Source organism: Apis florea, unplaced genomic scaffold (assembly GCF_048593485.1).
Source record: "Apis florea isolate Af1SG1 unplaced genomic scaffold, ASM4859348v1 contig_3587_pilon, whole genome shotgun sequence".
Classification (NCBI taxonomy): Eukaryota; Metazoa; Arthropoda; class Insecta; order Hymenoptera; family Apidae; genus Apis; species Apis florea.
In genome coordinates this window covers 1,351,747-1,366,633 of record NW_028256789.1, presented here as the reverse complement: position 1 = coordinate 1,366,633, position 14,887 = coordinate 1,351,747, and the positions used below count along the sequence as shown (strand labels likewise).

General features: G+C 44.4%; 1 protein-coding gene across 10 annotated transcripts in view; it reads left to right on the top strand.

The window, feature by feature from the left end:
- The window catches only part of Ca-beta (Calcium channel protein beta subunit), an 83,987-nt gene that overhangs the window by 18,447 nt on the left and 50,653 nt on the right, over window positions 1–14,887 (top strand). For 7 of the 10 annotated variants that reach the window (XM_086914421.1, XM_086914422.1, XM_086914428.1 and 4 more), the window contains exon 3: window positions 14,162–14,251. The exons of the other annotated variants lie outside the window; for them this stretch is intronic. In XM_086914421.1, coding sequence (XP_086770547.1) covers window positions 14,162–14,251 — 90 coding nt within the window. The remainder of the gene's footprint in view (window positions 1–14,161; window positions 14,252–14,887) is intronic. 10 annotated transcript variants of the gene reach the window in all.

The following is a 14,887-nucleotide window of genomic DNA, read 5'->3' as shown; positions in this document are numbered from 1 at the left end:
TCCACGTACGCGAGATCCAACATCTCCCGGGTCCACCGGTTTCCTCTCGAAAAACTTTCGTATTCCCCCGGTTCACACGCATCGAGATCGAGCCGCGTCGGAATGGAATCGCGTGTTCTTTGGGTGATTTAGGCCGGTTAAATTAATTAATAAGGCTGATCCGTTTCTTGCGCACCGGTCGCTCGCCTCTAAGCTTCGGTTTTGCGTTGGTAGAGGCCTTTGACAAAGCGGTACGATAAATATGTAGTAGCAGCGTCCCGTCCTTTTCCTCCGCATTCCTTGGCCCCCGCTTCGTGCCACCCTCTTCCCAGAAACCGCGACTTCGAGACACAAGCGTACCACTGCAAAAAGAGCGATCCTGCCCGCTCGTCGCGGTATTTCGATCGCCTAGAATCGAGAGAGAGACAGAGAGGGAGGGAGCCCGGCTAAGCGGCTTTCATTGCGGCAATAAGAATTCCAGGGGATCGTTAAGCTCGCTGAAATCCGCGACATAACTTTCTAGGAACTTCTAGGAAGCGGGACGATCCAGTTACGATCCCGCTCTTTCTCCGTCGTGCGGAAGGTGAGCTCGTGGCAAAAAACGAATCGTCTTCGTTCGTGGATCGAGAGAATCGTTCGATGCTGCTGCCATTGCCAAAGTTTCGCGTCGTCGCGTTTGAGAATCTATCCGTCGAGATGATCGTTGCTGAGAAATAATTATTTCTGGCGCGCGAATTAAATTTCTTCGCGAGCGTCGTCGCGATAGGAGGATTTTAAAGGAGTGAAAAAGAGAAAATCTTCCGAAGAGAGGAAACTGTTATTCGTTATTTCAAGAATCCATCAAGCATCGAGGAGAAGGAGACCCCTGTTTCCCCTTCCTTTTTAACCTCGAGTTGGAGTTGAAATCCAAGTTCCGTTTCCAACTCGTTCGAAAAACCAACCACCCTACCACCAGCCTCGTGGAATTCAGCCAAACGTCAAACATTTGAATTCGACACACCACGAGAGAAGAAACCCTCGATATCGATTATCGTGGCCATCTTCGACCTCCATTCTTCCTTCACCAAATCTCTTATTCCCCCTCCTCGGGGAGGGGACTCGCGACACAATTCCGCGGCCAATCTTTACTCTACCCCAATCCTCCCCCACCCCGGTCGAAACGAAGTGGAAAAGTGGAATCGAGATTACTTAACCTGAGTTAGCTCGAGATAATTGCCTTAGCAGCGCCGATAAAACCGCAATTTACTGGTGTTCCAGGATTGTGTAATTTCTTGGTTGGCGCGCGAGCCATCCAAAGAAACGAAATACGAGGCGCAAGAATGATTCTATAAATTCTGCTGATATCTTTATTACACCTCGTATTCTTCGATCCAACCGATCTCCTTTCTTCTTCCTTTACCTCTCGCGAGAGTCACGAAGCCGATTCGGAGAGGAGAGATCGTCGTTTAAATTGTAAACCGCGTCCATAGATCCAGGTCGCTAGGAACAGGAAGTCGTCGTCGTCGTGGTCTGTCGAGAGAGGCATGGAAGACATTTGACGATTTTGAAAAGGCTCTACTTCCCTAGGCCGGTAGAGCGGTAAAGTAAATTCTCCTCTCTTTGGTTGCTTTGGGAGGAAACCGAGCGAGAGTTAACGAGAGTTCCTCCTCGTTACCTTAAAGCTCGATCGACGTATTAAAAAACAGCATGACGTTTGGCAATAGCCAAAGCCAAGTGTGGAGAGGGGAGGGAAGTGTATATCCAGGCTAATAAAGAATTTATGGTCCTCGTTATCGGTAACGATTTTCTACGAATGAAACGTTGATTAACCGGCCCGTGTAAAAAAAAGTCTAGGAAACCAGATAGCCCGGCAACAAGCAGAGACCGATTAAACGAATTCATGAATAAATTGTGAAACCGACGCACCTGCCTCCTTCTCCTGCACCTTACGTATCTTAAATTTAACGTCAACCTTTCCATCAGGATTCGCTAATCACACGTTACACGTGAAAAATGGGAATTAAGCGTTAAACACCGAATCACTGTCGTGTGGATAAACAGAGTTTATAAATGCTCTGTTGTTTATAATGTTCGCGTGTCTTTTTCTTTTCTTTTTTTTTTTTTTTTCGAGAATTTAATCGATCGGAGAAAATTCGTACGAATCTCGATATCTCTTTTTTTTTTTTTTTTTGAGAACTATTTCGATATTTGAGAATAATAGATCGTAAGGGAAGATTTTTCATCGCGAAGGAAGAGCGTGTATACGCACGTCCGCTAAGAAATTTAAAAATATTTAAGTGAGACGTGATATTTTTGACAAGAGAGGGAGAAGCGGAAGGGAAACGATGTTTGTATCGATGAAACGTGTTTGTACAGGGACTTGTTGTTGATTTTGTGATTTGTTTATGACGCATATATATATATATATATATATGGCGTCAATAGTTTATTGCCCCGGAGATTTCACGAATCTTACCGTATACTAACACAATCGTTTCTTTTTTTTTTTTTTTCTTTAAGAATTCTTTAAGAATTCCATTCCGCACGAAAGGACAAATCTCACGTATTTTGAGAAATTCCACGCGATTTACCCGAGGAATTTATACTTTTTAATAAGATCGACGATTTAAGAAGTTTTTAGAATTCTGCTTCCATTTTTACCTCTCATCTTCTCTAAGTTTTTAAACTTAGAAAGAATCGTCGAACGAACGAATTGTGAAAACAAATGGAAAATAAAAGGAAGAAGAATGTTGGCCGGTTGATAATCGATGAGAATTAATTGCGGGACACCCGGTACACGCAAAGCAACCGGGTGGAGCAACGCGTGAACCGTGAACAACGAAGGAACGATTCACTGGGGACTGGATTCGTCGGGCGGGCCGTTAATGAAGATAAAAATCTAATTAGCTGGCCATAAACGAACACCGGGAATTTTTAAGGTCGCCCGGCCGACATGTAGCCAGGCGCAAATTCATGAGCTTCCTCTACGAGCTCCGTGGTAAAGAGGATCTCTTTCGATGCTGACGTCACGCGGGTGAGAATGCGGTCAGTCCGGATGGGACCCCACGACAGTCCTAGGTGTACGCCAGTTGAAGATGCGATTAAAACACTCGTCGCGACGAGCAAGAAAAATGTTTAAATCGCCCTTCTCGCGGCGCATGATCGATTAACATTCGGAAAACCTCTCATATTTTTTTTTTTTTTTTTTTTTTTTACGTTTGAAAATTTAACAAATTCGAAATCATGAAAATTTGAAGAAAATTGGAAAGTTTGAAATTTTGAAAATTTATCGAAAAGGAAGAAAAAAAGAAAGGCAACTTCAAAATTTCGAGAACATCATCGTATATATATATATAAAACGAATGGTGTTACGCTCTATTTTCGCCGACCGGCCCTCGATTCTTCATCCTTCGCCGATCTTCCGGATCGTACGTCGTAATAAACGTCACAAGCGCATCGCTCGAATAAATATTAACCCCTTGTAAACGGAATGGAAGGTGAAAAAAAAAAAAAAAAAAGAAAAGAAAAAAGAAACAGAAACGTTTAGAAAACGATTATCGGCATTTCTTCTCCGCCGTTTCTTCCGGCATGTCGAGAATCTTAATCCCAAAAGGGGAACACACGGTTAAAGTGGCTTTAGGGACGCCCTTGTCGGACCTTATTAAGTACTTAGAGAGCATAAGGGACTTCTTGCTCCCCAGGCCCCCGTTTAACCGTGCTCGAATTACCTTCTGGTTACCATGCTGCGGCTTTCGACCGAGAAAAAACTATGGAAAAGAAGGAGAGACAATCGCCTTATACAAATTAATAGGCGGAAATACAAGCAGCGGGGATTACTACGTACACACACACACACACACACACACACACACACGCGCGCGGCCAGGTGCCTGTGTATCGCGTGAACACTATCGAGGCTACAGTTTCATAGGACACGTGTGGTTGAACGTTGTTTCGTTTCGTTCAAACTTCGATTTTTACCGTCCATTATCCTCTGAACGAAAACGAAAAGTGTGGTTAAGAGCAAGAATGTGAAAGTCACGTGAATGCAAAAGTAGTAAAATTCCATCTTCCATTTTATGTTAATCGAGATCTCTTCCCCCTCTCTCTCTCTCTCTCTCTCTCTCTCTCTCTCTCTCTCTCTCTGATATTCTGAATATCGAATATTAAACATCAATCTCGCGATGGAGGATGAATCGTACTACTCGTTTAAAATAAAACGGAAACTTCCTCCTCGTTCATATAGGACAAGAATAATCAGAGTACCCGTTGCAGATATTCTCTCCACTCGACTCCAGACCAAAGGCAGACCAAGGCGATCCAGAAATAAATATACATCGAGCCATTATTACGTAACAATCCCTTTCCTTTCTATATCCCTTTCAAAACTTTTATATTATATATACATATACATGTATATATAGACAAGGTTCAGGTAAGCGGCGAGGAAGATTATCGTATTTTAATAAACCTTTTTCTGCATCTCTCGAATCGTTCACGTGGCCGATAAACGATTCGACCGAGTGGATCGAGGGAGAGAGAAAGGAAGAGAAACGAAAAGATACAAAAAGAAATTAATACGTTCCTCCGTTAAGAGATCTCGTTCTTGGAGAGAAATCGGTTGTCTGTGTGTGTGTAGCCGATTTTTGCGACAGCTGAACGGGCTATTGGGGCGTGATTCAACGGGGTTGCATCGGTATAATATAGCGTGGAAGGGGTGATCAACAGCAGGCACGCGCCACTGGTTTGGAAGAGCAACCCTTCATCGGTTTATCCTCGGCTTTCCAGCCCACGATACCATAATCTCGACCCCCTTCGGCGAACAGAGACGGTTTTCTCTCTGTCGCCTTCTCGACCGTTCTCTCGTTCCTTGCGCTGTTGTTGTTGTTGTTGTTGTTCTTGTTGCTATTATTGTTGTTGTTGCGAAAGGCTGCTGAACTCAGTTACCGTTTTCTATGACATAACACGCCTCGTCGTTTCATTTTTTCACTATCCGTCTCGATGCACGTTTATTTATATATACACGTAGATATGAGAAAAGTTGGGGAGGGAGGGAAATAACGATCGATTTTTCACTCATTACAGTTATTATTACGCAATCGGTGAGCGAAAGTGAACGACATTTAAAATTAGATTTCATTTCGTTTCTTCTCCTCCCCCCGCCGACCAAGGGGGAATATTTCAATTTCAATTTTCTCTTTCAACGTTGGGACGTTTTTTAATTAAGGAGCGTAATTATCGTGTAAATAATTCACGAGCAGGGGGGGGGGGAGGGAGGGAGGGAAAAAAAAACTTAGGGAAGAATTTTAATTAAGTTCGAATACCTAGAGATGATTACGTGTGTAGGCACCGTAATTGGGACCGTAATGGGCGGAGAGAACAAAGATCCTTGGACGGGTGTTTGGCCAGGGTGGTATATATACGTTTTCGATTCGAAAGCGGCAGTTAGGTCACCGGTTTCCTAGTTTTATCCGCCATAATACCTCCCGCTTGTGCACCTACATAAATCTACCAACATCCGATATATATATATATATATATGTGTGTGTAGCATACAAGTATCGGTGGACCAGACGGTAATTCCATCTACGTGTCGTTTCTCTTCCTCGCTCGTGACCTTCCTCCTCCTCGCTCCTTTGTTCTTATACCTGGCCCTCCCTGCCTCGAAACCCGGCCAGGAATGAAGTTATTGGAGAGGTTATACACGAATTTTTCCTTGGAATAGATCTCCCTCGAGCCTCGAACGTAATTCGCGAGCCGTAATTTTCGAGGCGAGTCTTCGATGGAAGAGAGAGAGAGAGAGAGAGACGACGGTCCGAAACGCGATTCGTCTCCTCGACTCGAATCACTTTGTCGATAGAATGGAACGATTCTATTGCTGGTGACGTTAATCGAACCTTTACGTATTCTCCTTCCACGTATTGGCAAGTTTCCACGTCGTCGCATGTACAGGGTGTTAATATATTTTCGAGACACGTTTGAAGACTCGATTCCGAGGTAGCCAAGACAAACACAAGCGTCGGTGTATATAAGAAAAATATATATTCGGTTGGAGATTTATTTATCCCGTTATAACCAATTGAAAATTGCGTTGGAAGATACGCGATGGAAATAGAACTCGTCCCCACTTTATCCCTATCCTCGACGCTTATAATAAAGTCAAATTCGATCTCTTCAAAATCAACTTTCGACTCCTAACTATACTAATTCTAAATGTACGTACACAACGAATTATTACGGGCAAGACTCGAACAGCTTCGATTATCTCGATATAGAGCGATATACAGCTACGAATCGAAGCAATGCTAGCCGAATCTTGTTGCGGTTCGCCGCCACCGCCACAGATTGGGGGAGGGGGATAAAGCGGCTCGTAGACGGCGGGCAAACATCTGCGAATAGAAGAAGGTTGGTGGATGGATTTGGATTCGCCGGTAGCTATGCGCCGCGAAAAGTATGGAGGAAGCTAGACGAGAGAGAATAATGCAGAAGCAGCTAGAGACGAATAGGAAAAGGGCAGTTCTTCTAAGGCTGGTCGGACCCGGCAATTTGGTCGTCCATCAGATGGCGTCTTCGTGACCGGCGAATATTACGGCCCCGCTACAAGGTAAAGGTAAAACTTTCGTCTCGGCCGAAATTCAAATTCAACTATGCACGTATATACGTGTGTAGAAACGCGTGTATATAGCTCGCGGCCACTTCCCTACTAAAATCGTTTTGATTATACTCATTACCCACGGCCACCATGGTGCTCTTTCTTTCTCATTTCGAGGTAGGGACGACTCTTTCGTGCGTGTATTCTATTATTATTCCCGGAAATCGTGGGCCCAGAAATCGTTTTCATAGATCACGCACGAGCGTATCATTTTATAAGCCGGCATTCCACAACGTCTGAATACACGTCTTTCCACGGATCTTTGCCCGCGTTTCATTAACGGATTTTTCTGTTTTCGGATTTCTCACTCGTAATTCGGAACGAGGTTAGGTGGCCATCGTCTTCCTTTCGGATTTCGAGTTTTTTTTTTTTCAATGAATATTTCTGGATCAAATTCTCCTTCGAAATAATTATTTCTCTCGTTTAGATTATTTGATTATTCGACTCGATTATTCAACGATCGAACTCCTTTAGAATCTCCTTTAGAAAAAGGTTGAATAGAAATATCATTTAAGGGAAGAAGATAATTCACGATATAGTTCAAAATTTACGGATATTTACATAATTAAAGAACGGAATATGAAAGAGTATTCGTAAATAAAAGTGGTAAAATTCATAGAGTATAAATTCATTAACGTAAATTCACTTTCACAGTGATAAGAGATATTTAAGAAGAAGAAGAAGAAGGAAAAAAGAGTAGACCAATAACTTACACTTGATATAACGAGGGAAAAAGATTGGAAAGAAAAAAAAGAAAAAAATCCTTAATTATATTTCTCGCAAAATCTTTAAAAACCTCGTTAAAGATCAAAAATAAGCGAATAATCCTAGGTTCGCGTGGTTGGAAATACTAATTGCTTCGATTCTATCGGTCGTAATTGTAAAAACAAGGCTCGCTCAAAGCCGGCCTATTAGACATTGCTTGTCCCCTCGTTGCTTTACATCATTTTTGCGCGCGACATACGAGAGACGAGAGAGAGAGAGAGAGAGAGAGAGAGAGAGAGAGAGAGAGAGAGAGAGAGAGCAAGAACCACTATTTCCACGTATGTATCGTTTACCAGCTTTACAAGCCAGATAAGATAAAGTCCGGCTCGAATAATGAGTTCGTATCTCGAACGCGGCAACGAAACGTCGATAATCGTCGTCGTCGAGATTATCCGAGTCGAAGGGAGAAAGGGGGGGATCGATGAAAGCGCAAAACCGTTTTTGCGAAGAGGGAGGAGGGGGGAAGGATGGGTCAGAAGGAATATTCTTTTCACGAAAGAATAGAATGGTGAATTTGTCGCTGAAAGAATTGTGGCGAGCACAAAGCACAAGTCGTCGTCGGATACGCGTCATCGGTTAATCGATCGTTCGTCCACTCGAGGGGCGGTTTTTAGTTTCAACTGTCGGAGGCGAAATATCGGCCGATATATCGGTTTGGATGGCGATCGTTTTGGCATGCAACTAAGCTGTAGGCTGTGCCGCGTAAAAAATGAAAGTTTACGCGATTTACATATTTAATAAATGGCTGGACAAACGGACAAAACGGATTATTAACAGAGGCGAGGCGATAAACGATACGAGGTGACACGGCCGAGTGATTTACCGCCGTTTAATAAGTGAAATCTTAGTTGAATCGGCGAAAGTGTGCTCGGTAAATAGCCGCGGATTACGGTTGAAGAATGTGCGGGGCTCGTTGAAAGAGACGTTCGACGAGAGATTCGAATATAAAAAAAAGTGATGTCACGTAAAATAATTATAAAAAGGATTCTCTTCTGCGAATTTTTCTTTTTTTAGAGTTTTAATTTGGATATCGCATTCGAATAAAATTGTTCGCCAATTTACGCAACGCGGACGCGATGAAGAAAAGTGATAAAGAAGAACGGTGGAAGATTTGGTGGAAGGAAAGTTTGGTGGTGGACAAAGGTGGTGGACAGGTTCGAATTGGTGGATAAGATCTAAATATAAGCATTACTTATGCGCCGGTGCAACTGTATCGCCTGTAAGGGTGTCAACGGAAACGCATTGGCGAACTATCGATCGACTGCAGTCTCTAGAATGCACGAGACCGAGCCGGGTACACTGTTTAATAAATATATCGTGTAAAGAGACGGTAAAGTTGCGCTTAAAAGCGGGATAATCCAATAATTATCCAGTACGCGGCGTTTCTCCACGTTTTTTACCGCTCCACGGAATTCACGATTCCGCTATGACACCGTTTCGAAATTGAAAGGCGACGTTAGGGACGACGTTTTCCTTCGTGGACGCGAATTCGCTTCGCTCGGACTAATTCTTTTTTTTTTAAACGTTTTCGAAAAGCATTTCGCATTAGATGGATAGATCAGCCGAGATTAAAAACTCGTCTTTTAGCAACACGGAAATTAAATATTCTTCCTCTCGATCGCTTTCCTTCTCTCGGAAAGAGGAAAACTTTAAAGATATTTATCGAAGAGAAGGTTTTCCTCGATTATATTCTTAATTCTTCGTTACTCGATTCGCTTGTTTATCGCATAAAATAACAAGAGTAATTGAATTCATCGTTTCGACACGTTTCAACTCCTCGAGAGATTCCGGAAACTGCGCTCGTTTCTTCCGGGAAACAAGCCATCGCGCTTTTATTAAATCAATTATTTCGACCTCGACAAGGACTCGTCGTCTTCCAGATTCTTAGTAATAGTAATAGTAATAGTAATAGTAGGCAGCAGTTGTATACATAATATACATACATACATCTGATTCTATTCATACAAAATTCATATAAAAATATAATTATGTTAAAACAAAGAAATCCATCCGATTTTCTTCGCAATCAAAATTGATCTACAAATAAATAAATAAATAAACCACCCTATCCTAATCTCTTCAACTTTGATGATCGAAAATACGGACGATCGAAACGATCGACCGTTCCTACCGTCGAATAATGGTGCTATTTTCGCTTTTAGAAACGTGGCCGATACGTGGCCGTGTTCCACCGTAGGGACACCAGCCGGACGACATTGTAGCGACTTGCGACATGCGCCGCAATTATCCGCTCGCCGTCTCATTTGCGATTGTAATTAAGATCAGCCGCGGCTGTGGACGCATTCGAGCGTGCACCGATCGGGACCAGATTGCGCCGTGTTGGGCGCGAGCCGCTCTTTCGTTGCGGCGCTAACGCGACTAACTGCTTCTCGCTTCGAAATCTCTCTCTCTCTCTCTCTCTCTCTTCCCTCCCTTTTCCTCCAGCGATATATAGATGGATCGAGACGAAGCGGAAGATAAAATTTTCATTTCGAAATTGGAAAGAATCGTGATTAATCGGGGATTCGAATGGCTGTGGAAAAGGAAATGCGAAAATAAATAGTAATGCGGTGCCTATCGGCATCCATCTTGTAATTACAGGTTACGCCGGTGTGCGCGCGTAGAAAATTATTCGCCCGCTCGGATTTTGCTTCGAGTTGAAATAAAGTTGAAATCGTCGAGAGAGAGAGAGAGAGAGAGAGAAAGCGAGTCGAAAGAAAAACGATTCTGATTATTATACCGAGAGATGTAATTAATTCTGTCGAACTAGTTCTCTCGGTTTCCGGTTTTTTCTTTTTTTCTTTTTCTCTTTTTTATTCCCGTGGAATTCCTCAACGCGGCAGGGTAGGGGGAATCGAAAAGGAATCCGTGATACGCGTAGGAGGACGCGGTGTGGCTCGGGCAATTGCAGAAGGACTGGTTATTACGTATATATATAACGTTCGCAAATGTTATTATAAATACGAGCGTTGTAAATGTGTGGCGCGTCGGTGAGCCAGGTGAGTTGCGTTATCAGGAAATACCGTGTTGCAAGAAAATCTCTGTCCTACCGGTACCGTTAGAACTAGTTTTTAATGAACCTCCATCTAACTGGCCACGGCTTTTCCGCTGAAACGATCGCCTCAGGTCTGCTCTGCCGGCTCTTACGGCGACAGTTTAATAAATTTTCGGCCCGGCTGTCGATACCGTGCTGCGTGTACATTAAGTAACAGTTCCCCTCGTTTGTTGTTTTATCTTTCGATTAACATTCTTCTCCCTTTTTCCGTCGACACGGCCTACGTGATTCCGACCAATTACTCTCACCGCGACGAGAAAAACAAGCGAGCGACGAGAGGGATAATGGCGATAACTGTTCCATACTGTCCGACAAATGTTAATACAAACTTTTTTTTTTTTTCTTCTTGAACGCGCCGTTCGAATTTCGTTTTTTCTTTTTTTCTTTTCGATATTCAAGGTCACGTCCACCGCGCAGGTCACGTGATTTTCAGACCGAACCTTCGCCACCGAAAAAATACGATTTCCTCCCCGCGTTTCTCTCTTCTTCGAACTTTTACAAACTTTTCCGAGCAACTAAAGCGCAAACTTCTTCGCGATAATCTGTCTGCGGAGGTGACGGGTCACGTAGAACTCTGCCTCGTTGCGTGACTCCAACCCTCGTCCACATTCATCTCGAGAAGAATATATATACGGATCTTTCTCGATCGTTGAAAGGAAGCGGATCGTTTTCGTTTCATTCGTAACAAATCTCGACACGCGCGGCGATGAATAAGGATCGAAGAGAGGGCGCACGGTTCGTGCCTCGATAACCACATGTTGCAACGCCATTGTTCCTCTTTCTCTCTCTCTTTGTCTCTCACCTTCTAGTCACGAAATTTCCATTTCCTTCTCTCACCACTCTCTTCGTTCCTTTCCTTCCTCGTTCGACTCGAGGATACATCGAGCATTACTCGAGGCGAGTAATTATAGGACCGATCTCTCATTACGATCTCGCAATCAATCGAATGTGCGTGTATGATTGCAACAGCTGACAGGAGAGCTGCAGGCTGACGACGAGTTGATACGTTTTATCGACTTCACCTGCGAGGACTGATCTCGAAACTTCGTTAATCCAACGCATGGAGCAAGATGTTCCAATTTAACATCGAGTCGAGGTAGTTAACATTAGTACTATCTAATATCGTTCGTGCAGTGGAGAAAGGGAATTTTAATTAGTTGGAAAAATTTCCTACGGTGAAAAGACGGAAGACGAGCGACGTTTAAGTAGCGCGTTCGCTCGTTGCTAAATCGGCGAGGTAACGCTCGGTCGATATCGCGGGGGGATCAAGCCGCGGCCCATCCTTAAGCAGGTGAGGCATCCTCTGAAACCGACGTCGACGTCGAGTAGGGGACGCAGAATGAGAGAGAGAGAGAGAAGAGAGAGAGCACGGGTCGCTTTTAGGGCTAACGACGCGACCGTAAAGCGAGAACGATGAAAATGGAGAGTAGAAACGAGCGTCTAAGCCTGGAATGCAGCATAAGTGCAGCACGAGAAGGGAGCTCCTTTCTCCCTCTCGTTTTCTCTCTTTCTCCCCCATCATCGATGGCTTTAGGTTGGGTTACTACGAACCAAGGCGGAGAGGGAAACGCGGAGGATTTGACTTCGCAGTTGTGTCCGGGCAAGGCATCCTCCTTCTTTTTTTCGATGTGTTTAACTTGCAGGATACGAGGAGGTTGGCACGAGGAGGATAGAAAAATGAAGGGGGAGGGGGGAGGAGGAGGAGGAGAGTTGGAAACCGCTTGTCTGGATGTAACAAGGACGAGATGGGGAGGCGAGCGGGAAAGAGATAGATAGAGGGCCAGTAAAAGTGACGAGGGTATGATGTTCGCTTTAATATCCACCAGCAGGTATATATTCTCACTTGCTCTCTTCTCTCCTCGTCTCTCTTCCTCGCGCCCGTTCTCGCTCTCTCGCTTCCTTCCCCTTCTCCCCCCCCCCAGTTTCGATCTTTCCGTCTCTTTCGTCCGCTTCCAGAGTGTCGATGCCAGAGTACTACGCTCATGGGAAACTCTCTCTGGCGTCTGTGTTCGAAAAATGGGAAGAGGGAGAAGAAGAAGAAGAAGAAGAAGAAGAAGAAGGAGAAGGAAAAAAAAAAAAGAAAGGAGGAGATAAATTTTCCGGGGTTCACGTCGAGATCGAGTAGGTATCCGGTGAAGTCGAAAAGTCGAGGGGGTTTGGGAAGGGGATTGTCCGTCTCGTTTTCACCTATCCCAACGTTGCTGATGCGGGAAGGATGACACGCGAAAATCTTCCGCCCTCAGCCGCAACCAACGGCCTAACAAAACGAATTACGCGGCGGGAAACGTTTCTTATTCCTCGAAACGTCTGCCAACCGTCCATTTCACGGAGGGGGAGAGATTAGAGAGAATATTCGATCGAGACCAATTTTTGTCGATTCTTTTCTCAGCTTGAAAAAAGAAATAGCTCGTCGAAAGATCGTCGATGCTCGAAGGATTGTCGTTTCGTTTCCTTTTTCGTATCGTACACGTTAATCGATAAAACAAAAAATCGTAAGTAAAAACAAAAATTCCACCAACGATTACGAAACGAATAATTACGGTTTGAAGAAGAAGAAGAAGAAAAAGAAAGAAATAAATAAATAAATAGGAGAAGAAAAAAGAAGTCTCGAGCCCATAAACGTGATAAACGCAGCGCCAAGAAAACGGAACAGACGGATAAATGGCGGCTGGTAGATCCCTGGCGTCGTCACGGCTCCTTTGTCGAGCGGCCATAAGCGTCGTGCAACGTTTCCAAGTCCTCGCATTAGGATTAGACACGCTGCACACCCGAAAAATCTGGATACGGAGCTCTCGTCGTTCGTGTGTGTCGTCGTGATCCTGGCTCTCTGTGTTCCTCCTGTGTGCACGGACGTGGAACGAGGCCTGTGGGTCCTGCGGGATTACGTCGGTGCCGGTTTACCGCTTTTATTGTTTCTCGCAGGGGAAGAGGACTAGGCGGGCGACAGGAGGAGGCGGACCGGTGGTGGTGATCTTGTATCTCAGCTGGATCTACGCGCATTTTCACTTAGCGGGTTACACGATACCGGATACCTCGTTGATGTACCTCGGCCAGGTTGGAGGATCATTAGTACCAACTGTTGGAGGGAATCCGCAAGACTTCTTGACCCAATCGTCCTCTTTCTTTCTTCTTTCTTTTTTTTCTTCTTCTTCTATGCTCGAGATCGTTCCGTCCAATGCGCGGGACTAGATTCGTAAAGGGAGAAGAAAAAGGCAGGGTCAACTGTACAAGAAATGTTTTCTTTTTTTTTTTTTTTTTTTTTTTCTTCCCACTCGTTTTTTTGGCTCCGCCTCTTTTTTGCTCGAGGTCCTTGGGAGTCCCTTCGCCGATGAAACGGCGCTCGATGAAGGATCTCGTGTAGCGAGGCGAGAGAAAGATATATGCGCATCTCTTGGCTGGATCTATGCAAATTATTCGCCAATAATGATTAATGTATCAATATGGAATGTTGTTCGAAGTTTCGAGAGATTGTTTCTGGAGAGGAGTGGAGGAGTGGAGTGGATTCACAGGTCGTTCCTTCGTTCTTTCGTCTCGCTGTCAACAGTCTTTTGAAGAGAAAATTTTACTCGGGAAGAAGGGAGAGGTTATGCCACAATTACGCGTAATCTAACTTCTGTTCTAATCCTATCCCGCACAGCGAAGCACCGTTGCACCGAAAAAGAAAAGAAAACAAACAAAAATGAAAGGGAGAAAATCGCTTTCAATATTAAAGAATTTGATGGACTTTCCAGGAAAGGTCGAACGGAAGAGCCACGCTGCACGAGGGTCGCGATGATCTGCAATTAGTGAATCTGTGCGTGCCTCCGAGATCGACGATCGTCGTAAGTAAATTCAATTCGCGAGAAAGCTTGAAAGCTTTCACCGACCAAAAGCACCAAAAGTGAACTAATGATTTCTGTTGAAACAACGAGGCTCTCTGTTAATAAATCACGGGAGGGAGAGGAAAAAAAATAAAGAAATAAAAAACAATGACAGTCGATTGATTGCACACACACACGCACACAGTCGAAATCACTCTTTCGAGCAGCTTCTTATCAAACTACTTTTCTCCTCGCACTTTTTCTCAATTCTTCGCATCTTCCGTTTGCACTTGGACGTTTGCACTTGGGAGAGGGGGGGTTGTGACTCGTCTCGATTCGAAAAGACTGGCAAAACGAACCGCAAAATAATATAACTCACGGGGTCCGCACGCAAAAGAAAACACGCCGGAATAATGGCACCGCCTTAATTCGTTTCGGGGAAGAGAATCGGTGAGGCTAGGGACGCGCGAGCCGCGACAATGGTACTAACGAGGGCCCTAAACGGGCCCGAAAAAGAAAGCGTTAATTCCGACCTTTCAAGTGTAAATTCCTAAACCGCGCTCTCGTTTTCACCGTCGAGAGAAATGTAGAGGCAGGCAGGCAGGCAGGTAGGTACTCCCTCTTCCATTCGTTTCGTCTCCTCCAAGATCGAGAATA